The sequence below is a fragment of the Periophthalmus magnuspinnatus genome, chromosome 20 (assembly GCF_009829125.3).
Source record: "Periophthalmus magnuspinnatus isolate fPerMag1 chromosome 20, fPerMag1.2.pri, whole genome shotgun sequence".
NCBI lineage: Eukaryota > Metazoa > Chordata > Actinopteri > Gobiiformes > Gobiidae > Periophthalmus > Periophthalmus magnuspinnatus.
The window spans coordinates 18,363,498-18,389,478 of record NC_047145.1 but is presented as its reverse complement, the minus strand read 5'-3'; the positions used below and the strand labels follow the sequence as shown (position 1 = coordinate 18,389,478).

The window sequence follows — 25,981 nt, the reverse complement described above, 5'->3', positions numbered from 1 at the left end:
TCACACCAGACCCCTCAACCAATGATGTTTATGTCACATCAGTGGACAAACACTCAACCAACTCAGTGACTGTTCTGAGACACTGACCAGACAGATGAAGTCAAATACTTTACAGAAAAGCTGCAGAAAAAACTAAACAAAAATGGCAGATCACAACCATTTCTTTATTGACCAGTGACAACAGTATATTGATCTGGTGATTGACAAAATGGCATTTGTAGTAATATTTGCATATCTTTGCACAGTGACCTCTACACTGGGAAGGTCATGCAAAAAGACACTTACAGACAGTTAGTAGCTGCAGTTTAATTGAATCTATAACACTCCACACTGGCTGCATGTACAGCTCACAAAAATGTATATACACTTTAAATCTCTAAAATACATTATAAACAGGCTGTCTCTAACACAACTTGAGGTCAAAAAATCACGGTGGTACATGTGTTTTACAGTCATTGTGATGTCATTTTTATTATTATTATTATTAGCATGTAAAGGTGAGCAACTGAATGAGGCTTTTTTTTTAACATATTGGTTAGCCTACGTACAGCTCTAGTTATTATCTCTTTGTGAGGAGTATATGGCAGATGTTGAAGGCAATGGCAGTGGTGAATTCTTACAGTGTATCACAAACTAGACGTGGTTAGATCTCCTCACAAAGACGTCGTTTTACTTCAGAAGGAGCTGAAGGAGAGAGGAAGAGGTCACTTTAGTCTAAGATTTATATTTTTGGTCTATTACAACGATAATGTCTGAGTGTGTGTGTACATTTCTGTATGCAAGTTTACGGATTTGACTGTATGTGGATGAGGTAAAGTGCAGTTACATGTCCTGAATGCAAAAATTAGGAAATATTTCAAGATAATAAGAAGATACAATACTTAAAAAAATTAGAAAACCTTTTGTCCAATTCAAAATAAAATACAAAACAGTGCATGTTTTTGCGTTGCGTATTTTGCGTAGTTCTTAGCTTTTTTTTAATTTTTATATTAATATGAAATATGTTGCTATTCTGTGTTTCTTGTTGCTGATGACAATGCAGTCGAAGATGCAAATTTTAGGACGAAAACATTTACAACTAAAAGCTTTCAGCAGATGCCGCTATAGAGCCCACAGGAGACAGTGTGTTAGTCTAAGCTCCACATTAGCATAGAGACGAGAATAGAATATATAGCGTAATGATTTTTCTTATGTCATTCAATGCCACTGTTCACAATGCATTATGCTGGTGCGGTGGAAGCTACGTGACAGACAGCACTGGCACTTGATGCATTTCAGAAAACAGCATTTGGTCCATCTGTGTTGTGAACCCCAGAAGAAGAAAAGTTATTGTCGTAGCTATAACTTATGGGGATTGTGTATACAGAATGTGTTTGATCGATAACAGTTACAATATGGTGGTAAATGCACAAATGCTGAATTGGATCACTTCTTTTAGTGACTAGACCCATTCACCTCTTTTATTACACCTAAAACCTGCAATTTAACTATAAAAATGTACCTGATCCCCATTTGTATTAAATATTATTGGTCTATAGAATGTTGTGTCTGAAACCCAGCAATAGTTGTTAGTTGGAAAGATAAAACTTTAAAAGTAGGTTTAGTCTCAATAAATAAGTTAAATACTTCGGCATTCACACAATTCTGTCCCTTTAAAAACAAAAACTAATTCTTATGTTATACAGATAAGGCCATAAGTCTATATAAAAAATGCCAAGTCAGATGCATTGCTATTTGTTAGTTTAGTTTCCATAACACATTCGTAACCCGTCAGCACACACCAAACGTTTCCCTGCCATCTCTGTTCCTTGGCTTAAATGGAGTGCAACCAAAGACTGTATGTAAGAATATATACAGTCTTATATACAGTCAACCAAAAACAAAAAACATGTCTTTGCTATTTCAACAACACAATATCCGATTTGTGCGTTAAATGAAAAGTGTCTCCCATAGAACGGAAATGAAGCCTCTGTCCATTTGCACTTGTTCTACAGACCCCTTTGAATCTGTGATTTCCTAACCCAAGACAAAATCCGAGGAGCAGACAGAGTGGTACTGCAACATGTAAGCAGAGAGTAAATTTAGTTGCCAGATACCAAAGGTGTCAGCCAAAATGAGATACGGGTCATGTTATTAACTGCTCAAACATTAAGACATGAAAACCACTTCCATAATATTGTTGATAATGTTACATGTTATGGCCAATCGAATTAGTATCGCTGTATACTGTGGTCAGTTTGATCAGTCCAACCCTCTCATGTGGCCATCTCATAGTTCATCCCGGTTAAAGTTACAGTGGACTTGCAGCCTGACCAGACGCGATGATGAAGATGCGGTTATAACGTTAAGCCTGAAGCTTGGATGCCAGCAAACACACAAGTAAATGATCAATTCAAAGAGGCCCACTTCTGAAATCCACCTTGGGAGATTTAGAGGTAATGCTACAATAACAAAAAGATAGACTGATGAGGTTAATGCCATTGGGTAAAGAAAGATTCATATTGACCCTCTTGTCTGAAAGTCCGTGTGCCTGGGACCAAAATCAACTTTACCCAAGGGCATATTACATCAGAGTGCAGGCATTTTTCATTGCCAGACAAAGGGCAGCTAGGCTAGAACAGGCCAGGCAGTTATCTATTAGCTTTATAATTGGACTTGCTGGCATCGCGGGGCTCTTTGCTGGGGTTGCTCCAGTCGTCTGCTTCAGGGCTGGTCTTGTAATGTCGCCATGCCGATTTGTTGAAGACAGGGAGCCGCTCGAAGGATTCACTGGACAGGGCCTTGAAATTGCAAAATGAAATATTATATCAAAATTTAGCAAATGCATATGTGTATTGTCTCTATGCAGACGCTAAGCAACCAGGCCAAGTTACATGTTAGATTTGTGGAGAGGCGAGACTGCTCACTCTATATAATACGATTTTTTTTACATTTTTTTTTTACAATACAAAGACTTGCTGAATAAATTCTAGGTGGACAAGTTACATGTGATACTGTGGAACATTCTAGACAGTAAAATCTCCACAGAGAAGCAGGTGGCGGAAAAGTTTCATGATGCACCTTTAAAGAAAAAGACAAAAAGATAGATCACCGTAACACGATACATGATGTACCTTCAGATAAATGACTGCATCTGTGCCAACACCCTCCATGGAGTAGAGTTTCAGGTCCCCCTGGAAGTATCTGGCATACAACCTTGAAATGGGTAAACCGTATCCAAAACCAGCCTATTAAGAGAAGAGAAAAAGTCATCCATTACCAAATGTCCTGACCTCATTTTATATAAATTATTGATGCTAAAAGAGATCCAATATTGGGTGTGTTTGTACCAGTGGAACAGCTCCGGGCTCTAGGCTCGGTGTTGGGGCAGTGGAGTACATGTAATTAAACAGACGATCTATCTTCCTCAGGGGGACGCCTCCTCCTCTGTCACTGATCTGATAAAAGCAACGAAAGAGCTTTACAAATGTAATGGCAACAGGATTATTGTTTTGTAAACCAGTAAGAAAAAATAAAAGAAGGCAAAAAGATCAGAATCAAACTAAAAATAGTAGAAGATTGCACCACAGGCCACTGGTAAAAAATACATATAACAATAAAAAAAAAAAAGTAATAATAAAACATAAAAAAACAACAAGTGGGTAGAGCTACCATCTAAAAATTCTTGAAACTAAACAGTGATCTGGCTACACACACTACAACTGTTCATATCAAAGTTCAATAATGAGTAACTGACCTAACACAAGTATAAGCACAGTACAGTTTTACTCCTTACTTGCACATTACTCTATCATTTCTGTGAATGACGTGTTATGTTAACCTTTATGGACAGGTCCTCCAGGCCCAGAGTGACTTTAGCCTTCACTGGAGGCAGTCCCTCTGAACTGTTCTCGTGAAGCTCCACAGTGGCTCTCATTGAGTTCTGCAAAATGTCATATCTCTAATTACTTCAGCTCGGGTCTCCATTGAATTACATGTCACGTTACACTATAATTACTTTCTGTGCTGTTAGCTATTTAGGGCAATGAGCCTAAAACTTACCTTAAACAGTTCGAAAAGCATGTGGAACAGATGGGAGGGCACATACACCACTTGGATAGACTTTTTTGGAGCTTTCACTGTGGATGAAAATAGGGGAACTGGGTTATATTAAAGTGGGTTAGAAAATAGGAAATTACATCATCAGTGCTTTTTGTTAACTTAATAACTTAATGAAAAAATGGCTTGATTTAGGAATATTTCATCTTGATGTGAGCAGCTTCAACAGCAACTCATAATCTTCTAAAAGAATAACTCTAATTCAGTGTATTTCAACCTTTTTTGAGCCACGGCACATTTTTTTCATTGAAAAAATCACGAGGCACACCATAAGCAGAAAATGTTAAAAAATGAAACTCTGCATCCTATATTTACAATATAAAGTAATTCTCATCAGATTATTTTGAACAGGAATCAAATAAACACGCAAAAAAGCATTTTATAATAAAATAAAATATTTCTACTCACTCAGTGTGAAACCTGATATTTTTTAGCCCGGTTAGGTGTAATTGGATAATTTCCTACGGCACACCGGACAATATCTCACGGCACACTAGTGTGCCACGGCACAGTGGTTGAAAAACACTGCTCTAATTACAGATTTGTCGTAAAATACATTTTGTCCTGGTGAGAAAACAAATAATTCTACTAACAAGTTAAAGCTAGTCAAATGCAGAGGGAAAGAATAGTATATTTTTTCACATAGAATTATATTAAAATGTTCTTTTTGCAGCTGATCAAAATGATGAGCCAAAACTTCCGATTCAGATTAAACCCATTTAACATTTATTGTACTTGTCTTAGAATAACATTATACTTATTACGTATACATATTATTATTATGATTATTGTAATACTTGAATATCTTACTGTTAAACTCCTCGATCTTCAGTTTTGGTGCTGCCATGTAGTATTTCTCACACAGCATCTTGGCAGTGTCGTAAGCATCTGTAGAAGAAGCACAAACTTCATGAGTCACAGCAGAAATAGCTGAACAATAAGTTGTTTATATTTAGATTCTTGCACAGAGGTTTTCCACTTGGTTCACTGTAAGGTCAATTTTTTGACTTTTAGCAAAACATTCACAAAACATTCACAAAACCCAAAGAAATAAGATAAAACCTCCCAAGAATGTTATACCAATATTTGTATTAGTCCAAGATAGAGGCATTCCAGTTGAGGGAAAACACTGACAACTGTTCCCATAGTTTGCAGATAAGTAAAGAGCTGATCATTTTAGTTTTTATTTAATTTTGTTATAAAATGATTTGTTATATTCTACAACGAAACAAACAAGTGACTTTGAAAAATGTTTTACTGAAGAGAAATTGATTCAACCATTGACAAAACACTGATCTGCAAAGTAAATAACAATTATCTATCTATTATTTTTTAATGAAACTGAACTCAGTACTTGAACTCACCATGAACGACTTCCGCCACACAGCAGGTCGGATCTATACTGCCGATGTGTTTTGGATGGGCAGGGTTGGTGTCATTACCAAACAGGAGAGCTAAGAAATAAATAGAGAGTTAGACACTTTATTCTACCACAACCAGACACTAGAAACACATAATAAATCATTCATAGAAACATAGAAACATAAAGCTCATAGAGAAAAGCATGTAACAGTAATTGGCATCTATCACTAGCACAATAAAACTACTATCATTGTTGTGTTTTGAGACTCACTGTGTTGGTTGATGAGCATGCGAAAGGAGATGCGATTGGTGTAGAAGCGGTCGAGGAAGTACTGGATGTTCGTGCTGGTGAAGGGATCAAAGCCAAACTTCTCCTTGTACTCTATGACCCCCTGCGCCATAGTGGGGACTACATCATTGTGACGATTACGAATTTCAATCAGCAACTCCAGAAAGCTTCAGAGAAAACAGAAATAAGATGTATAAAATATTACTGGGAGAGAAAGTAGATAATATTAGCAAAAAAAAAAAATTACACATGGGTTTCTGAGTGATAAAAATGAGCGCTGTTACCATAGCAATTGGGAATTTAAAATGAAATAATGTATTTTTTTAATGGTGGAAAAGTCCTCAGCCTATAACAGGAAGATAAAGCCTATGAATACGTTTAAGCTCTGTCACTTGGAGTCCGCCCAACGCAAACAAAGTTATTTCCCGTCCTATCAGCCCTGTGGACGGTTTATCAGTAGCAATATTGCACTATAAATAAAGCCCCATCCTTAAAGTGGAGGGCCCATACTGTAGGGATATAATAAAAAAGTGATTGAATCCAGTGTGTGCGCAACTGTTTAAATCTAAAGTTAAAGATGAACTCTGTAACTTTTCCAGCAGATATCTCCTCAAAGACATCATTTATTTGCCTGGAATGTTCCGCAGTATGATATTAAACTTTTCTATCTCCACCGAGACAAGCGGGTGATGCCATCAGGCCCAATTACAGGTCAGATCTGTGGAGAGACAACCCCGCTCATAGTTCAAATGCATTTTCCAAGGTCAATAAAAACACCAAGTTGATTAAACATAAGATAAGAAGAAGAACATATGCTGACTGTGAAACATTCCAGGTAAAGAAATAACATCTCCATGGACACGCAGGTGGCAGAGTCCCCGTTAGAAAAGTTACATAGCGTATCTTTAAAGGGCGCATATTACATTATTTTCTGATCTAGGTTTTAATGTTGTCTCCTCATCAAAAACATACCTGGAGTTGTGTTTTTCCATTCACACATGTTTAACACATAAACCCTGCGTACTTTGTCTGAGTTATAATCTCAAACAGAAAACACTCTGTTCCACCTTGTGATGTCATGTAGTAAGGGAAGAACTGCTTCAATGTGTTTTTAAACTCCATACACTAGAATAATTTGGATGATTTCAGGCTTGGTATTGCCGATTTCTACTAAATAAAAGATAAAAGGTAGCTGTTAACTTGCAAACTACCACTTCATGACATCACAAGGTGGAACAGAACACAAATCCAGGTATGTTTTTGAGGAGGTAACAACATTATAACATGGCTTTAGCTCACAAGAATCCATTTTGTGTAATATAGGACCTTTAAACATGCATATTTCATTCATTTTAACTAGTGCATGGCATACTCATTCAATGCAAGAGTATCTTCTGGTTTCCTGTTCTCATAGTCCAACAGCTCCACAAAGCTCTGCATATACCTGTTAAACAAACACAGACAAACATGAGGACGTTATTTGACAGTGGCAGACATAACGTGTATGCTGGAAACTGTAGGAAGTATCCAACCATTTCTGCACTAGCCGTACGGAGGGTTGACTCAGGAGACTTTCTGGCAGCAAGTTGACCTCTCGCATCGTGTTGGCCAGTCGCACCGGCAACTCCTTACGCAAGAACATGTAGGAAGTTTTCTCACAGGCATTGTCCCTGCCTAAGAAAAATCATCATCATTTTATATAGATTTATAAATGAAAGGCCCCATATTACGCTATTTTCTGAGCTATTATGTTGTTTCCTTGTCACAAACAGACCTGGAGTTGTGTTTTGTTTCATTCGCACATGTTTAAAACACAAACCCTGCAGATTTAAACTGAGTTCTTCTCTCAAACATATCCAAAACTGAAATTGCTGTGTTTCCACCTTGTAATGTCATGTGGTAATACAGGAAGTGCTCCACTGTGTTTTTAAACTCCATACAGCTTCACTACAATCATTTGGATGATTTCAGACCTGGAAATGCCAATCTCTACTTAAATAACACTAAAAGGTAGTAGTAAACTTGAAAACTACCACTTCATGACATCTCAAGTTGGAAAAGAGCATTTTGAGCTTTGGAAATGTAGACAGGATAAAAATAAAGGTTTACTTGAGCATGTGTGAATGAAACAAAACACAATTCCAGGTATGTTTTTGATGAGGTAACTGCATTATAACATGTCTTAACGCTCACAAGAGTCAGGTTTGTGTAATATGGGACCTTTAGTAAGAAAATCAACAGTGTTAAGCAATTTCAAAAGGCTTAATGCAAATAAATTATCCTATAGCTAATCCAGATAAGATAAATAGACAGACAGACAGACAGACGGACAGATAGATAATTAAAAACTTGTGTTGTGCATGCAGTGTCTAAACAAGGAGTACTGCTGTAAATGTCAAAGCAGAGGTAATACTGAAAGTGTCTGGGTCAAAGGTCGCTTCCTGTCACCAGTAAAATGCAATAACCTTTAATAACATCATATCCAACGAACTGCGGCCTGAATGGAAACCCTGCACTGTTTATGAGTGCAAAGGAAGCCATAGATCAGTGTAATAAACACATACACAGAGTCAAGGAGAGGTAAGGATAATTTATACTTAGTTCAAAGCTGCACATCTGACCCCCCCCCCATCAACAAAAGACCATTACACTAAACTCACTTCCCTGAAAATGTGGTTTACAAAGTGTTAGTAAGCTCCAAGCACGCATTTTGGTGTAAGCATCTGGGAGCCATTACAGCTTTGGTAAGCACAATGTAAGAAAATGCATTGCACTAAACATTATATTGTAATAGTCACTCACAAAAAACAGCTTATCTGCAACTATTGTTTTGGGAAACATTCAACAGACGATAAGAGGGATCTCTCAAAAGCCACAAGGGTACATTATGTCCTGGGGTCTGCAGTGACTCAGCAAAATGTGGTAGGCCTAATAAAACGGTACAGACAGCGTATCCAGACACATAAAGGGACAGGAGTAAGTTTGGGCAAGTTTGGGCAAGTATCACAGCGAATATCATAGTAGTGGAGAGTAACATCGATGTGATTGCCCCACTGACATAGATATTTGTGATGGGACTTTGATGGCTCTTTTATGGGATCCGAATGTTTTGGATCGTTTCATTTCAACGAGACACTCAAAAGGCTGGCTCTTTTACTGTTTATTTATATGATAGAAGCCAATGTGAAAACTCATTTTAACAACAAACTAATCACACAGAGAAATTACACAGGCTCAGATTTGTTTAAAATGGTTCAAACTAAGAGCCAGAGTGTGTTTCCCCTGCACTCTTCTCTTTTAATGTAAATTTTATGATGGTTATTTACATTTTGACTTGTTTGTATTGTGATTTTACTATATTTTCTTCATTGCCACCATAGGCTACAGACATGTATCCAGACAAATAATGGGATAGACACACATTTGGGCAAGTCTCACAGCCTTTGCTATAGTAGTGAAGAGCATCATTATTGTTATTGCCACAGTGACATAGATATTAGTGAAAAGAAGAAACAGGAGTGGCACGTTTCTAAATCTTCTCAGCTAAACAATTGCGTAAGACTGACTTTATTTAATCAGAGATGGATTACGGAAATCCTTTGCTACATCTACTCTCTATAGAGACTCTTCACACTTCTTTTCCTCTCCAACTCACACAAACTCACCCCTGCTCCACCTCCTCGGCTCTCACCTGGTCCCTCACCCAAACTCCCCCTTGCACTAAACTTCGGGAATCAGTATTTCAGTTTTCTGCAGCTAAAACCTGAAACAGTCTTCCTGCAGATGTGAGACAGGACTCTACTTTGAAAATGTTTAAATCCAGGCTTATAACACTTCTATTTAGCTGTGCATATGACTGAAAGGGTTTTACTCTGCACTTTCCTCCTTTAATGTTAATTTTATGATGATTATTTATGTTTTGATATGTTGTATTGTGATTTTAATGTCTTTCTTATTCTGTAAAGCACTTTGAATTACCTTGTGCACGAAGCTGATGTGCGCAATAACTGAAGTCAAAGCGTGTGCAGTGTGTGATCCTTGGCACTGACCCCTACCCAGTCATAAAAGTGCACCGTTCTAGCGCATTTCTCTAAATTTACAGGGTGCATTCGAGTCATAATGACACATGGAAAGAGATGAGCTGCTTTAATTATGCCACCCTCCTTTGCCTACGTGCTGCTATGCCATTCATCCACTGTCAATACCGGTAGGGCACGCACTGCGCACTGACTGTAGGCTCCATGTTCATATTATAAACAAAAAGCGGTGTCGCGCAGAGCAATGGTAACATAATACCGTGGCCCCTGCATGGATCCTGCGCGTAAACACCATTCATACGGCTCGTTTCATCAAAACACAAGTATAAGGTTTCACGTACGCATGCGCTTGACTCATCGCATCAACAAACTGTGGCACATTTAGAAAAAAAAAATCACAATGGTAGAATCAAAGATCATGCGCAGTTATCAAGTCATCCAGCTCTTACAATGGAGAGGGGAGAGATCACGGAACCAGACGCTGTCAAACGCGTAACACTTACCAAAATCCAAAAACTGCTTTATGGACAGAGGTGACGGTGAAAACCTGGAGTAATACTCGATTTTAGGGTTGGCATTCTTGAGGAGAGACACGAAAAGCCTCATTTTGGAAGCTTAATTGCCCATGTATTACAGCGTTATAAAGAAAACCCGACCAAGACATCCATTTTCATCCCGTCTAGACATCCTCTGCCCCGGTGCCCACATCAGTATGAGCCCCGACGCCTCCCGCGGACATCCCAACACCAAACAAATGAAGGCCCATAGGCTTTACAGACAGACTATAAAGCACAAATACGCTCTCAAGTGGCTTTCCTCAAGATGCGGAGTTACGTTTTCAATTTGGATGTAACGTGCGTTTGGGCGCAAGAACAATATCCGGTCTATTTCAAAATAAATAAATAATGTATGTGTAGTTAAAGGCAAAAACTATTGTTTGACAAGGCAGTACACTCTCTGAATATTAAGTATATTCTTTCCAGCTGTTTTTCCACAAAGGACAAATGAAGAGACAAAGAAGAAAACACTTTTAAACATGTTTTATTACATTTAAACATGTTCCATTGGTCATGAGCGCGACATCCCTTTAATAGTGGGTTTAAGGACATTGCAGATATCCAGAGATTACAATAACACTACATAATACACACAAAATAATAGCCTGCTTAAAAGTTTAATGGAATAATAAAGCTCACGTTGTATTGTAACAGAAATAATGTCAAGAGTAAAACCAGTTCAACTTAAACCGACCCCTGATAAACTTTTAAAGCTTTGAGCTTTAAATCCAAAACAATGAATATGAAAGCTTGTATATTTTCACAAAAGTAACATGACATAGTTGCAAACTTAAATTCAAAAGTAAAAATAAATTTTATTTCAAAATGTTTAAAAAAATCGTATAATTTTGTAGGCTGTAAACGTTGCTACTTCCAGTATTTTGGACTAACTTGACCAAACTGCGCCTGACTGCGGAACAACCACACTTGAACAGGTTGATACTCCAAGCTCATTGGTGCAAAACCAGGAAGTAAAAAAACACACCCCCTACCTGATTGGATAAAATACTGTCAATTAAACCCTGCCTGTGTTTACTATGGAAATATGCTCCTGTTGACATCCTTAATTGTATTTAACATATAACTGTGTCAAATTAAGTGCAGCCTAAATACTTTGGCAGGCATTGCCTTAAGAATATAGGCATAACACAACAAAACACAATAAGTCTGATGTCTGAATCATTTGGTTGTTTTCTACTGCCACCTTGTGGAAGTATTTCTTTAAAAAGTAGCCTACATGTATTATACAAAATAAAGTGTGATTGTTCAAAGTATATATATATATATATATATATATATATATATATATATATATATATATATATATATATATATATATATATATATATATATATATATATATATATATATATATATATATATATATATATATATATATATATATATATATATATATATATATATATATATATATATATATATATATATATATATACAGAATTCACAAAATCACACATACTAAAACTAACTCTCACTGGAAGACTGAGGGGCTGCAATTATTTTGGAGTTTTCATTGACGTCCTCCTCATCTGAGGGCAGAGGATCATATTGTCGTCGGTACAACAGCCGCGTTACCAAAGTAATTATGAACATCTGCAGAATCAGAAGCTGCTGACTCATCACTGCACAGGGAATAAACCAGAAAGATAAGAAAACAACAGGCCAATTAATTGCTCTAAGGCCATAAATGTTTGTTTTAACTTTTAACAACTAAAAAAGGCCTTATTGTACCGTAGGCTACGCTGTACACAGAATGAAACATAGAAATAAAAATGAACAATATCAAGTCATTATTAAAGATTGGGTGTTACTGCATAACGCCCACTGTTTAAGATTAAGATTCAAAAGTGCAGGATAAGAGATTAAATTACTTACTGTATCCTCTGGTTACAGCGGAGAAAGGAGGAGCACAAGCTATTGTGCCATTTAAAGCCAAGATATTGATGATCGCTGTCTGCAACTGAGTTAGGATCAGCACAAGCTGCACACACAAAGGTGAAGAAGGGAGATGAGCCTGGTTATGTTTAGAAATATACTAAACCTAATGTTGTATATATGACAAAAACAGACAAAATGTATTATTGTATATATATATAAACTACAAGCCCAATTCCAATGAAGTTGGGACATTATGTTAAGCTTAAAAAATACTGAATACAATGATTTGCAAATCCTTTTTCAACCTATATTGAACCAAATAAACTACAAAGACATGATATTTAATGTTCAAACTTATAAACTTTGTTGTTTTTATGCTGTTACGACCCATGTGGATCAAACATACATCAAACATTTAAAGAGGACACACGAGTCAAACGAGTTACAAAAAAGTAAATAGTTTATTTTAAGTTGGTTGTTTTTTTTTTGTTTTTTACTTTAAAATGCCCCAAACCCCCTCCTGTGCCCAAAACAAAGTAACAACAGAAAGGTGGACCTCATGAGCCAAACAGAACAAAAGGATGCGGCACCGGGCCAAACCCGTACAGGGCCGTAGAAGCCGGTGCCGACATCACTAACCTAAAACCAAACCCCATCCCCAAACTAACCTTATCAAACAAAAGGCGAAAACAGGACAGCTGGACCCACCAGGTCAAACAGCCTGCACCGAGATCTGTGAAGTGCACAGGTGTGGAGGGAGAGGCGGTGCGCAGAGCAAGAGAGAGCAAGAGCCACCCCCGAGCGCCAGGGAAAGGCGGCCTATTTACATTTACATTTCACAACAGGCATCAATATAAAATATAGAGAAGATAATGGGGCAAAAGGGCGGCAGCACGTAACATATGCAAATATTCACTCATTTTCAATTTGATGTCTGCAACACGTTCCAATTAAGCTGGGACAGGGGCATGTTTACCATTGTGTGACATCACCTTTCCTTTTAACAACAATCAATATGCGTTTGGGAACTGAGGACACTAATTGTCGAAGCTTTGCAGGAGGAAAAGCTTTGGCAATTAGTGCTGAATGTACAACTTCAGTTGCTTAGCAGTCCTTGTATATTGCGCTTCATAATGTGCCACACATTTTCAATGTTAGACAGGTCTGGACTGCAGACAGGCCAGTCTAGTACCTGCGCTCTTTTAATACGAAGCCACACTGTTTTAACACATGCAGAATGTGGTTTGGCATTGTCTTGTTGAAATAAGCAGGGACGTCCCTGAAAAAGATGCTCCTTGGATGGCAGTATTTGTTGCTCCAAAACCTGTATGTCCCTTTGAGTATTAATGGAGCCTTCAGAGATGTGCAAGTTCCCCATGGGCACTAACGCACCCCCAGCCCATCACAGAGGCACTAATGCACCCCCAGCCCATCACAGAGGCACTAACGCACCCCCAGACCATCACAGAGGCACTAACTCACCCCCAGCCCATCACAGAGGCACTAACGCACCCCCAGACCATCACAGAGGCACTAACGCACCCCCAGACCATCACAGAGGCTTTTGAACTTTGTGCTGGTAACAATCCGGATGGTCCTTTTCCTCTTTGGCCCGCAGGACACGATGTCCATGATTTCCAAAAACAATTTGAAATGTGGACTCGTCAGACCACAGCACACTTTTCCACTTTGTGTCAGTCCATCTCCGGTGAGCTCAGGCCCAGAAAAGCCGGCGGTCTTTCTGGGTGTTGTTGATATTTGGCTTTTGCTTTGCATGGTACAGTTTTAACTTGCACTTGGAAATGTAACGACGAACTGTGTTGACTGACAATTGTTTCCTGAAGCGTTCCTGAGCTCATGTGGTAATAGCCTTTACACAATCACGTCTGTTTTTCATACTGTACTGCCTGAGGGGTCAAAGGTTGTGGGCATTCAATAGTGGTTTTCGGCCTTGCTGCTTACGTGCAGAGATTTCTCCAGATTCTCTGAATCTTTTGATGATATTATGGACCATAGATGATGAAATTCCTTGCAATTGTACATTGAGAAAGGTTGTTCTTAGATTGTTGGACTATTTGCTCACACAGTTGTTCACAAAGTGGTGAACCTCGTCCCATCTTTGCTTGTGAATGACTGAGCCCTTTGGAGCCCTCCTTTTATACCCAATCATGACACCTGTGGAATGTTCCAAACAGGTGGATTTTAAGCATTCCTCAACTTTCCCATCCTTTTGTTGCTGCTGTCCCAGCTTTATTGGAACATGCTGCGGGCATCAAATTGAAAATGAGTGAATATTTGCATAAAACAATAAAGTTTATCAGTTTGAACATTAAATATCATGTCTTTGTATTTTATTCAGTTCAATATAGGTTGAAAAGGATTTGCAAATCATTGTATTCTGTATTTTTTCTTTTAGTTTTACACAATGTCCCAACTTCCTTGGAATTGGGATTGTATGACCAATAACAAGTCTCATATATGCCTCATACGTTCAGTCTATCCTCCCTTTCCGCAGCATTCTTAGTGGATTTCCCATGTTAGACATATATATATATATATATTTTCTTAAATCTGTCTTACCTGGTACATTGCATACTTGGGTATAATCTTAAGTGTGCGCAGGGTAGTCCTCAAATGCATGAACATGATAGACACGGGCCAAAGTGCAGTGATGGTCAGTATGCCCACAAAAGGGTTTATCCATATGGCAGCTCCATAGATGGTCAGCTGAAATTAGGTTTGGTCATATTAGTCATAAATATGTGAGAGGACACACAATACAGTTGACTCATAAGTAATACAAGACAATAGCAACACAGCGCCTTAAGGGAATTAAAATGAAAAACACTTTAATGGCATTTCCACGGTACCTACTTACATCAGCAAGGTTAAAAGTCCCATCCGTCCACAACACAATTGAAAGGATAGTAAGGACAATTTTTAGAACCGCAAACTGAAATGATCCCAGCTTTAGCAGGAAAAGGGAGCGCCTGGGGAGGGGAGAATTAAAGTTAGTAATAAACAGGCTATACAAGACATTTCCTCATTATGATGCTTTTGTTAAGAGTTGTTGTTGCGAACTTTCTGGTGGTGAGTTCGTTACCTGGTTGTCTCCAATGAGATATTATTATTTTGACAGGAATGTTCAACAGTATGGCATTAAACTGATATTTTGCATTCTTACTATGAACAGGCTCTCCACAGATCTGACCTGTAACTTGGCTTTGTGTTGTCACCTACTTGTCAACATGGAGACAGGAAAGTTTAATGAATATTCTGGCTAAAACAGTAACATCACCATGGAGACAAGCAGGTGGCAGACCCTCCACCAGAAAAGTTACACATGCACCTTTAACACAAGAAACAGATAAAGAAAGAAATAAAAGGAACGAGAACAACACACGCAGATGACTGACGACTTGGAAAACAGAAAGCATTTTGTTACACGGGTCCCCACACAAAAGGTGAACGGCCCAGAGAGCGTGGGCCAGTTAAAGGACTTCATCGAAAGAGTTTTTACACAATCTTTACACAGTACAGCCTTAGACCTTTACCGAGACATTATAGGTGAGCGATTGTAATGCATGTCTCATTCTGACTGTGCCTGTCACAAACTGCAAAAATTAAATTAAAGTTTATTTATATAGCGCATTTAAAAACAACTTCAGCTGCCCCAAAGTGCTTCACATAAAAGGTTTAAAAAAGAAGTAATATACAGATAAAATGAAGCATAGGAAGAGTCTAGGACAGGAGTGTCAAACACATTTTCACCGAGGGCCACATCAGCAAAATGGTTCCGCTAAAAGGGCCAGACGTAATGTAAAATAAATGTAACTAATTTTTTAAACTTGTAAATTAACCGTTTCTGTATTTATTACTTATTCACGTTACAAATATGGCATATGCATTTCCATAGATGTAAAAAAATATGGCTGTGTAATTATGCATCTCCTGACAAACTGACATTTTAAGACAGTCATAGCTTTTAATTTACCTTGTTACAGGTCACATTTGGCCCACAGGCCTTGAGTTTGACACATGTGGATGTCTATAGGGAGAAGAGGTGGGTTTTCAGTCTAAGTCTTAAACTGCGTTAAAGACTGAAGAAAAAGCTCTGTCACCTCTGGTCTTGAGCCTGGCATTGGGTGCAGCTGTGCCCATCAATCCAACCACCGTGAGGAAGCTTAATTAGTACAGATACAACTGAAAAAACATGCTACTTTTCAGCATTTGCTCAGTTTACAGCGGAACTCCTGACAAAGATGGTCAAATTAGCATCAATCAAAGTGGTTCTTCCCAGGTCAATAAGCAACAATAATAGGCTGCGATGTAATGTAACTATGTAACTATACCAACACAACGAGGGCAACAGTCGCTCAGAGTGTTTGTCCACTGATCAGAGGGTTGGTGGTTCGAATCTCGCTCTTGACATAAACATCATTGGTTGAGAGTCAGATCTGCGGTTGGGGATGTGATTCCAGCTCCCACAGATGAATGCTGTTGTTGTGTCCTTGGGCAAAACACTTAACCCACCTTGCCCTCAGTGTTTGTGTGTGCTGGTGTATGAATGGGTGGTTCCTTGATGTAAACAATAAACTTGTTTTTTCCTGTTCCTCTGGATGGATTTCATCAGTATTTTACATAATCTTTCTAATCTCTTCTTTCTTTGAGCCATGTGACTTTCCTGGTACTGAAAAAAAGCACAAGTTGGATTGACCTGTAATGCTAAAACATTCCAATGACCAGGATAAAAATGACACGCCGAAACAAACCCCCTGATAATGTGTTTATTCTGCATGCATATCTGTATAGAATATAAACAGAGTACCTAGTGATGGCCACGTGGGGCAGACAGGGGCAGCAGCAGCAGCACGGCCCGGTGCTGATTCTTAATTTGTGTTTCCCCCCTCGCTTCAGAAAGGCCTCATCTCCGCCAATCTCCTCCAGCATCAGGGTCAGAAACTTGAACACTACAATGGCAAAATAGCTGGAGAAAAATACATAGAAATGCTGTTAGGACTGTCACGTTAACACATTTTGAATTGTGATACATTGCAGCAGAAAAATATCATGATAAATGATAATATTGAAACTACATTATGCCACTAACTTAATAACTCAAAAGCAGGAAAAAACCCAGTAAACTGTTTTATAAATGTGTTTCCTTCTGCTGTTTATTTAATGAAGCACTTTAGTAGGTTAGTATCTTTAGTCAGAGAAGTTGCTTATTTCACCCTCTACAGCTCAAATGTTATTGTACAAAAATACAAAAATAAATTTAAAAAATGCTAATGCAAAGATGATGTACCTGTGATGCATATTGCTCCAGTGATCATTTTTTACCGTGACAGATCTGCTCAGTTAATTGTAATCCCAATCCCAATTTGTGGATAATGTGTGTGACAGAAATGTTAAAGAGCTCAGTTCTGTCCTTGAAACCTTTAGTCTGACTCAACACGTCAGCAAGCTCACCCACATCCAAGGACACACTCAGGACTTGCTCATTACAAAAGGAGGAAATATTTCAAATGTCAATGTGGTCAATGTTCCTATGACTGATCATTTCTGTGTCTTTGACCTGTCTGTTATTCCCAAACTAGCAGCTGGTCCTGCAGTTGTTCAAATGAGACACATAAATGATAACACAGGGGCACTGTTCATGGACACTTTGAAAATGCCTCATGTTCTAATGTTGATGATTTATTGAACTCTGTGACTCCAAGTGTTTTGAATGTTCTGGATAATGGTTAAAGATAAGTAGAAAGCACCATGGAGGAATGATGACTTGGTCAGTGCACAGAAAAGGGAGTGCCGGAGGGCAGAGCGGGAATGGCACAAGTCAATTTACAGAGAAAAGATGCACATGTACAACCAGAGTTCATGTAGAGCAATGAGAGGTATTTTTCAGACATTATTGGAAGTTGCAATAATAACTCTCATGCCCTGTTTGCAACAGTAAACAGATTAACAAACCCTCCAGCCCCGCTATCTTTAGAACTAATTTCCACATCCAAGTGCAAAAAGTTTGCAGTATTCTTTAATGACAAGGTTCAGGGTATTAAAAATGCCATTAATTCTACAACACAAATAATAATCCTACGGCCACCTAGACACTTAGGATCGGTCTGCTGCTGGTGCCCAGAGTTAAGACTAAACATGGAAAATCAATGTTTCAGTTTTATGCAACTAACACTTAGCACAGTCTCCCTGAAGATGTGAGACTGGCCTTTACGTTGACACTGGTTTAAATCTCTCCACATGGCTTTGACATCCAATTCCTGTATGATTTCACAACAGTAGAGAGTAAAAAAACATAATTTGAGCTGAGAAAAGAAAAGAGAGAAAGAAATGCAATAACGCACCATGCTGAGGTCATGTCCGTAAACATGGTGGCTTTAGGGATCCACATGCCGAGGCAGGACATAGCACCAATCACCTGGAGAAGACAAAAGCATGTGCTAAATAAATTTGAAAAAAATTAAATTACTTTAACAATTACACCATTATTATTTATTCATGTTGTGTTTCTTACAGGTGCTGCCCCATTCACCCAGATAATGATACTCTTCTTATTGGCCGGGACCCTCCTGTAGACGTATGCACACTCCTCCAGATAGACCAGCATGGACACAGTGGCCATAAAGGTGAGCACTGAGTACAGGATGATGCCAAAGATGTCCAGATCTACAGAAAACAAGACAATCACTTCTATATTTGAGGTAACGTGTATGGATATATCCTACTGCTACCTCTTTAATCAGCATATCAAATGTAACAATGTTGAATGAAAAGAGGGGTCTAACAGTCTACAGATTACAATAAGACCATATTAGTTCAATACTGATGTCATCTGAAGTCCAAAAATGGTATTGCAAATATTGAAAAAATGTAAAGAAATAATGACATAATTTCAAATGGTCACAATTATTGTGAGAAGAAACAATGTCACAGTCACTGACACCAAAACCAAACAGAGCGTGGTGAGCGTCACAAAGACAGATAAAAGTGACCTTCATATTTAGTTAATAATTAGGAGTAGATTACATTTAAATGGGTTATTGATTAAACTGTATAAATTCTCACACAATTCTCTACAATGGTTGGTTGATTTTATGAATTGCTCTTTTTTTTTCTTCTTTTTTTTATCTGGCTGTTTATGTTCCATTAACTTTAATCAATTTGACTGGTAAAATGATCCTAATTGCTGTTTCTAAGTGTGACAGTAGTTGTTTCTGCTGTTTCTGAGTGGCTCCTTGATGTGAAACTCTGCCTAGAAGGTGGAAAAGTGCTACATATAAATGTGGCCATTTGAAAACATTGAAATCAGCCAAGGCCATTGATTATAGCAAATCTGAAACACCATGGCACATGACTATGAAATACTAATTAAAAAGTGCATTTTTTATTTATTTAAAATGGACAAAAACACACCCTGCATTTATAAGAGCTGAAAGAGAGAGCAGATCAAGAAACATTTTCTTTTCCATCTGTGGAAAGTTCTACAGGACAATGCTGTAAAGATTCTGGCAGCAGGCCAGTGTTTAATAAACTTATATACAAGAAAGCAGCAGGAAATTAAAATAAGTAACATAAGATTTGGTATTCTCAGATCAGGTATTCTTCTCTGCTAACCTTGTGCAATTTATTTGGATTGAATTTTGAAATGAGAAAACTTTTATTTTGTCAATTTGCAGTTTGTAAAATGGAGATGATCTTAAGTGTTTAAAGTGATGCTTTTGATGATTAACAACTGACAACTGTGATGATACACACTGTACACGCTGTTGCCTAATATTTACAGAAATGGGTTCAATGACCAACAGAACAGCCAGGAGAGAGGTGAGGAGGGCAGAACTGGCACTGGTCAGAGAAACTAGTACCAGGCTTTGGATAAAATGTTGAAGGTTGGTGGAAAGGGGATTTAACATATAACTGTTACTAGAAGATGCTACTATAATCCTCCAACCTGAATACCAAAGTTGTTGATTCCATATTGGAGAGATGTATTTCTTTAGGCAGCTCTTACTATACTAGGCCTGTCACGAAAATCACTTTATCAACTTATCGTTCAATATATGACAGATGAAACAATACTTTCTGAGTAAATATTTATCTTGTGTACATTTCACTGCTGGGAAATTGTTGAGCATTTTTCACCAATATGATGAGATTTAAGCCTATTTTAGGTTGAATAAACCACTTTTGTGACTCATTACAGATACAAACCAAGTACAAAAGTGATTCTTTCTGCTATTTATTTATTGCAGGTCATGATTTTCTAACAATACTGTAGATTTAGAATAGTTTTTGTAGTTTAAAATCTCTTGCTCTTAGGTTATTTTGCCAGTGGCATAGATTACTTTCAATATTATTGTTTATTGTCTATATTTACTTATAATAATAATATTATAATATACCAAACTTCAAAATGTGTTATTGTGACAGACCTATATGATAAAACATTGAAGGTCCAAATGTAAAGTTAAGGCTCTTGAATCCTTCCTGTGTCCTTTCAGTCTGGTGCAGAGTGCGAGAGCTTTGACCATGGTGGATGTCCTTATTCACCTAACCCACCACAGAGCCCTGACCTTCCCCCTCCTGACCATTTCTGTCTATTTGCTCCCTGCTCACCCCCCAGTGTCAGACTAATCACAGCATACAGCAGTGTTTTTAATCCTTTTTGAGTCACGGCACACGTTTTGGGTTAAACAGATTCCACGACACACTACCTAATAAAAGTACAACTTCATCGTTTTTTGTCCTTGGGAATGGTTATTGATTGTTCTGCTTTCTCAAATGGTTCCAGGTAAACCAGGTAAACCATTCACTTAAATGCATGGGTGAGCAAAATAGGCACACTGGTTGAAAATTAATTGTATAGCGGATACCAGAGGCTACACCATAGAAGGACGATCAAAGGTCTGTCCACTACAAATGATGGGTTTATAGACACAAGCCTAAACTCCCTGCCCCCTAAAGTGGAAGCTCTGGCTCCACAATGAGAGCGAACCAGCAGGTCAGGTGACTTTGGGTATGTTCTTCAAAGAATGGATGTCCCAGGGAATGATGTGAGTGTCCCAAGGTGGAGAGTGCTTGGAAAGAGGTAAGTGCTCCACACGTTAACGCATGGATGGTATATGGTCTGTACCACAATTTCTGCTTTTGGAGCTTTTATTCTGCTCTTCAGCCTTTCCTCTTACTCGCCAGTTCAGTTGTACCCACGTGTTGGTTGGGCAGCACTGGACACTCGCAGGGTAAGTCACTGGTACATGTTCATTTACAAAGGGATTATGGGTCTGCTCCCTCCATATCTCAGCACGTATATCCAACATAAAACAGATGGACATTATGCTCTGCCATCACAAAACTGCAGCTTCTTTCTGTCCCAAGTGTCCGCACAGAGACTGGTAAAGTGGCATTTCAATATTCTGCGCCTTCAACATGGAATAATTTACAAAAAGTCTTGGAATTACAAAAACTGACTTCAATAGTTCAGTTTAAATCTATGTTGAAAGGTTTGGAAATTAAGTCTATGATTTGTAATTTGCTTTTAAGAATCCATTTTGTGATGTGTTGAAATGTGTGTGTGATGTAACTGACTGTGCTGTTGTCTTGGCCAGGACTCCCTTGAAAAAGAGATTAGTGAGACTTTCCTGGTTAAATAACGATTAAATAAAAAAATAAAAAGTCCATCAGTTGAACCCTGCCTGATTTTAGGGGTACTAATCATAAACCCCACATCGCTCCACACTTGGTAAGCAACTACTCTAGCCACAGCTGCCCTGCGGTATACTGAAGGAAACGATGGTGCAAATCTGTGCCATCGGTCCCATCGACCACCACCAACACTCCCACCACAATCATACTCGGCAAAGTGGGTGAAGTGTCTTGCCTAAGGACACAACAACAGTTTACACTATAACCACTGCCATCTCACTGTAGCACTTCATATGCAAAGTTCCAAAACAGCAGCAGTAGAAATAAAACAAGGGAAGCACACACAACAAAAACACAATGGCTCCAAAAAACAAACAAAAACAAAATAAAGGTAGACAAAAGACAAGTGTTCTCTAAAACAGCCCATTTCTTTTATTTTAAGAAGAGACAGCAAAACTGCGGTCTACATTGTTTCTATTGGATGAATAATTTTGAAGCAGGCACGCAGGAGTAGACTTTTAAGAGCAAAGATTTAGTGTAAATATCTTACTTACTGACAATAATGTCGATGGCGTAAGGAGGAGGCTGGGTGCATCTCGGGTCTATCGTTACGTTCAGTCCATCCATTCTGATGGCTGTTGTGGGAAACTTCCAAAATCTTTTTTTTTTTAAATCCCAGCCTAGATTTTCCGACGTGGTCCCCGTTCCCAAGAGGCGTACTAAACTTTTTGAAGTGGGATTTATGCTCGGGGAGACCACCAAGACCCGCCCTCCGCTGCGTCATGCGTGAAGAGGTGAACGACCAGAGTGATCCAAGTCCAACCGACTGCTTCAAATATTAGCGCTAGACTAATGGTAAAGGCAAAAACCAGGCGTTACAGCTTTTTCTGTGGTTTGGTAAGCCTGACTTCCAGGGGCGCATGCACTGTCCCTACGCGGAGGAAGATGTGCGGATATGTGCAAAGGCACAGTGCGGAGGCGCTCTCATCACATGCCCACCGTCTCCATAGAAACGTGTGCAGGGCCACGGTCATGTGAGGCATTTGCACCAAATCTGGTTGCGCCTTTGGCTTCTGCTTCAGAACAATCTAACTACAGACACGGTGCCCCGCATGTTGTAATGGAATAGACACACTTTTACTACGTTTTGGTTTAGTCGAGTTACTTTTTTGGATACCACTAGACTAGCTGAAACATCTAAGTTAAAAAGAAGGTAGGCCAAGTTTTAGACTATAGCCTACAAATAAATACATTTTTTGAGTAATTTACAAAGAATGCACAAAGAAATAAATAAAACCAAAGATTACTTAATTTTGTTAATTGTTGCTTCAATATGGGCATCATCGATCATCACAGGAGAGCACTATATTGTTAAAACAATTCTATTTGATTTCTTTTCATTTTTACAAGTACATATTAAATCTTAAGTGGTCAACATTTTAATTTGAACACCCATTACTTACTTAACTTAACTGGAAGTTCTGGTTGTTTGACCTCACAACAACAGCCAGCTGTTTGTTTAACCATTGTGGTCACTTCATCATTAACCACAATCTGTGCTTAATGAAAGTGAAATGAAAGTTTGGCATCGCAAAACAAAATCTTATCACAAATACATCATTCATTATTTTTAAATTATAAATTTGATTCATAGTTGAAAACAAGACATTTATTGTTGGTGTATATAAATAAAAAAAACAAACCAAAAAAAAAAAAAAATATCTACAGACATATGCATAACAACAAATATGGCATTGTACCAACAACAATGTAGAGTCTAGACAGAATTATCTGACTGCATTTGATATATATATATATATATATATATATATATATATATATATATATATATATATATAGAGAGAGAGAGAGAGAGAGAGACAGATATAGATATACAGTGCAAAAAGTATTTGCTCCCTTTCTGATTTCTTACTTTTTTTGCATGTGCACACTTTTTTTTGCACACTTAACTGTTTCAAATCATCAAACATATTAAAATATTAAACAAAGATAACCCCAGTAAACATAAAATGCTATTATTGTGGAAAGCTGAGTTCAATTTCATAGTCACACTCTGGCCTGATGCTGCCAGACCTTTCACATCAAGAGATCACTTAAATAGAATCTGTTTGACAAGGTGAAGTCGGCCATGTTGAATCCAAGACATCATGCCCCGATCGTCACTGCTGACAAAAAAGAACATAGACTTTTGCCAAAAATCTTGATGTTCACCAAAGCTTTTGGGAAAATATTCTGCGGACTGGTGAAACAAAAGTTGAACTTTTAAGGAGGAGTGCATCCCTTTACATCTGGTGTAAAACAGACACAGCGTTTGATAAAAAAGAACGTCATGCCAACAGTGAAACACGGTGGCAGTAGTGTCACGGTTTGGTGCTGCTACAGGACCTGTACGACTTGCTGTGATTGAAGGAACCATGAACTCTGCTCTCTACCAACAAATTCGGCCATGTCCAGCCCTCAGTTTGTGACCTCAAGCTGAAGTGCACTTGGGTTCTGCTGCAGGACAATGATCCAAAACACACCGGCAAGTCCACTTCTGCATGGCATAAAAAAACAAAACAAAATGAAGGTTTTGGAGTGGCCGAGTCAAAGTCCAGACCTGAACTGCTGCGAGCTACCACAGAGATGCTGTGGCATGAACTTAAAAAACGCAGTTCATGCTCAAAGACTTACTGCCAGTTCTCACAAACTCTTGACTGCAGTCGCTTCTAAGGGTGGTTCAACCAGTTATTAGGTTTAGGGGGCAATTACTTCTTCACATGGGCCATGTAGGTTCAAATAGCTTTTTTTCCCCTTAATAAATAACATCAGCACTTAAAACTGCATTTTGTGTTTAGTTGTGAGTTATCTTTGTCTGATAATGTTTGCTTGATTAAGGGGGCAAGTACTTTTTCACAGCACTGTAGATATAGATATCGATTGAGGATATGGCTTTTTAGGTTATGACAGAGCAGAATAAAGCCAACTTAAATATTATATGAAGTATTAATAATCAGAATGCCATGCTTACATTAAAAATCTCATGGCATAAAATGAATTTCTCTCATAAGATTACAAAAACACACAAATAAGCCTTACAAAATACACACACACTTTAGTCTCAAAGGCAAGATGCCCACAGAGGAGGCAACTGTAAAACAAAGGCTACAGGCAGACTTTGGTCCTGTTTCAAGAAGGTTTAGGCCAAACTCAGACTTTAACCTTAAAAATGGATCAACTCAACTCTGAGTTTTCTGTTTCACAGAGAGGGTTAACATAATGGTAACTCACTGTGTGGAGCTTTGATTGGACAGTTCACTTCCCCATTCACAGAAGTACATGAAACATTTAAAACAAGGTTTAATGAAGAGAATTTAACTTAGAGGGAATTTATTTTCTACTTCTATACATTTTGTTTCAATTTGTAAATGTATAAAGTAACAAACCTCACTGCTTATGAGAACTTGTTAGTTTAACATTTATCACTTCAATATCAAGCAAATAGATAAATTAATTTAGTTAATTGTTGAATAATATTAAGTATTTAATGTCACATATAAAAGTACAATTTGTTACTCCTACAAACTCAAATATATATCAGACCTTTCAGTGCAACATATGCAAAATTATGTGGTGCCAAATTAAAGTTGTAAAACAGTATTTAAGAAACTACAAAAGTACAAGTGTAAAAATATAATGTGTGTGTTTAATGCATCTTATTAATTATTCATTTGAGAATTACTTGAGACCTCATTTTAATATCAAACTTGAACCTTTCCACAGTCACATGACTTCCTGTCCTTCTCAGATGGAGGCCTCCTCTGGTTTACTGTTGCCAGGGTGAACCCTCTTTTCTGGGATCCACTGACCATGGCTTTTCTCCTCAGCTAAACTCAAAGTGAACAAAGTGAGTTGTCGAACTCTGCTCCAAACCTATTTTGTGAAACAGGTAACTCAGAGTTGGCCCTGTTTGAGTGTGATAACTGAGTCAGGAATTAAACTCTGGGTTAGTTTAACCTGCTTTGTGAAACAGGCCCTTTAGCTATTCATGGGTTTCAGCTTAGGGTTATTTCTGGTATTTT

At 38.1% G+C, this 25,981-nt stretch overlaps 2 protein-coding genes across 3 annotated transcripts; both read right to left on the bottom strand.

Moving 5' to 3' along the window:
- Positions 1-143: 143 nt before the first annotated feature.
- On the bottom strand, positions 144-10,634 carry pdk3a (pyruvate dehydrogenase kinase, isozyme 3a). Of its 2 annotated transcripts, none has more exons than XR_008649146.1 (12): positions 10,290-10,634; positions 7,282-7,423; positions 7,122-7,193; positions 5,732-5,916; positions 5,463-5,552; positions 4,909-4,986; positions 4,042-4,118; positions 3,821-3,922; positions 3,330-3,437; positions 3,114-3,227; positions 2,407-2,780; positions 144-684 (listed from the first exon to the last, which is right to left on the bottom strand). XR_008649146.1 is itself a non-coding variant. In XM_055229973.1 (12 exons), exons 1-12 carry the CDS (start codon positions 10,390-10,392, stop codon positions 644-646), a joined length of 1,233 nt encoding a protein of 410 aa, XP_055085948.1. In that variant the 5' UTR covers positions 10,393-10,628; the 3' UTR covers positions 144-643. The 2 variants fall into 2 exon arrangements, 1 of the variants encoding a protein (XP_055085948.1); XM_055229973.1 differs by having other exon boundaries at positions 2,660-2,780; positions 10,290-10,628.
- A 1,169-nt stretch (positions 10,635-11,803) lies between these two features.
- Positions 11,804-22,564, bottom strand: slc51a (solute carrier family 51 subunit alpha). The gene is made up of 8 exons (XM_033985577.2): positions 22,454-22,564; positions 18,775-18,926; positions 18,605-18,678; positions 17,071-17,229; positions 15,121-15,232; positions 14,823-14,969; positions 12,240-12,345; positions 11,804-11,986 (listed from the first exon to the last, which is right to left on the bottom strand). The coding sequence occupies exons 1-8, from the start codon at positions 22,524-22,526 to the stop codon at positions 11,829-11,831; spliced, it is 981 nt and encodes a 326-aa protein (XP_033841468.1). The 5' UTR covers positions 22,527-22,564; the 3' UTR covers positions 11,804-11,828.
- Between the last annotated feature and the right edge of the window lie 3,417 nt (positions 22,565-25,981).

Excerpts from the sequence above, each read along its gene's own strand:
- pdk3a (XM_055229973.1), bottom strand. The coding sequence starts at position 10,392 with ATGAGGCTTTTCGTGTCTCTCCTCAAGAATGCCAACCCTAAAATCGAG. Across the intron at positions 7,194-7,281 it reads GTACGGCTAGTGCAGAAATG|GTATATGCAGAGCTTTGTGG; the intron begins GTTGGATACTTC and ends TTTGTTTAACAG. Across the intron at positions 2,781-3,113 it reads ATGCAGTCATTTATCTGAAG|GCCCTGTCCAGTGAATCCTT; the intron begins GTACATCATGTA and ends TGCAATTTCAAG.
- slc51a (XM_033985577.2), bottom strand. The coding sequence starts at position 22,526 with ATGGATGGACTGAACGTAACGATAGACCCGAGATGCACCCAGCCTCCT. Across the intron at positions 15,233-17,070 it reads CCCCACGTGGCCATCACTAG|GCGCTCCCTTTTCCTGCTAA; the intron begins GTACTCTGTTTA and ends TCCCCTCCCCAG. Across the intron at positions 12,346-14,822 it reads CCAAGTATGCAATGTACCAG|CTTGTGCTGATCCTAACTCA; the intron begins GTAAGACAGATT and ends TTGTGTGTGCAG.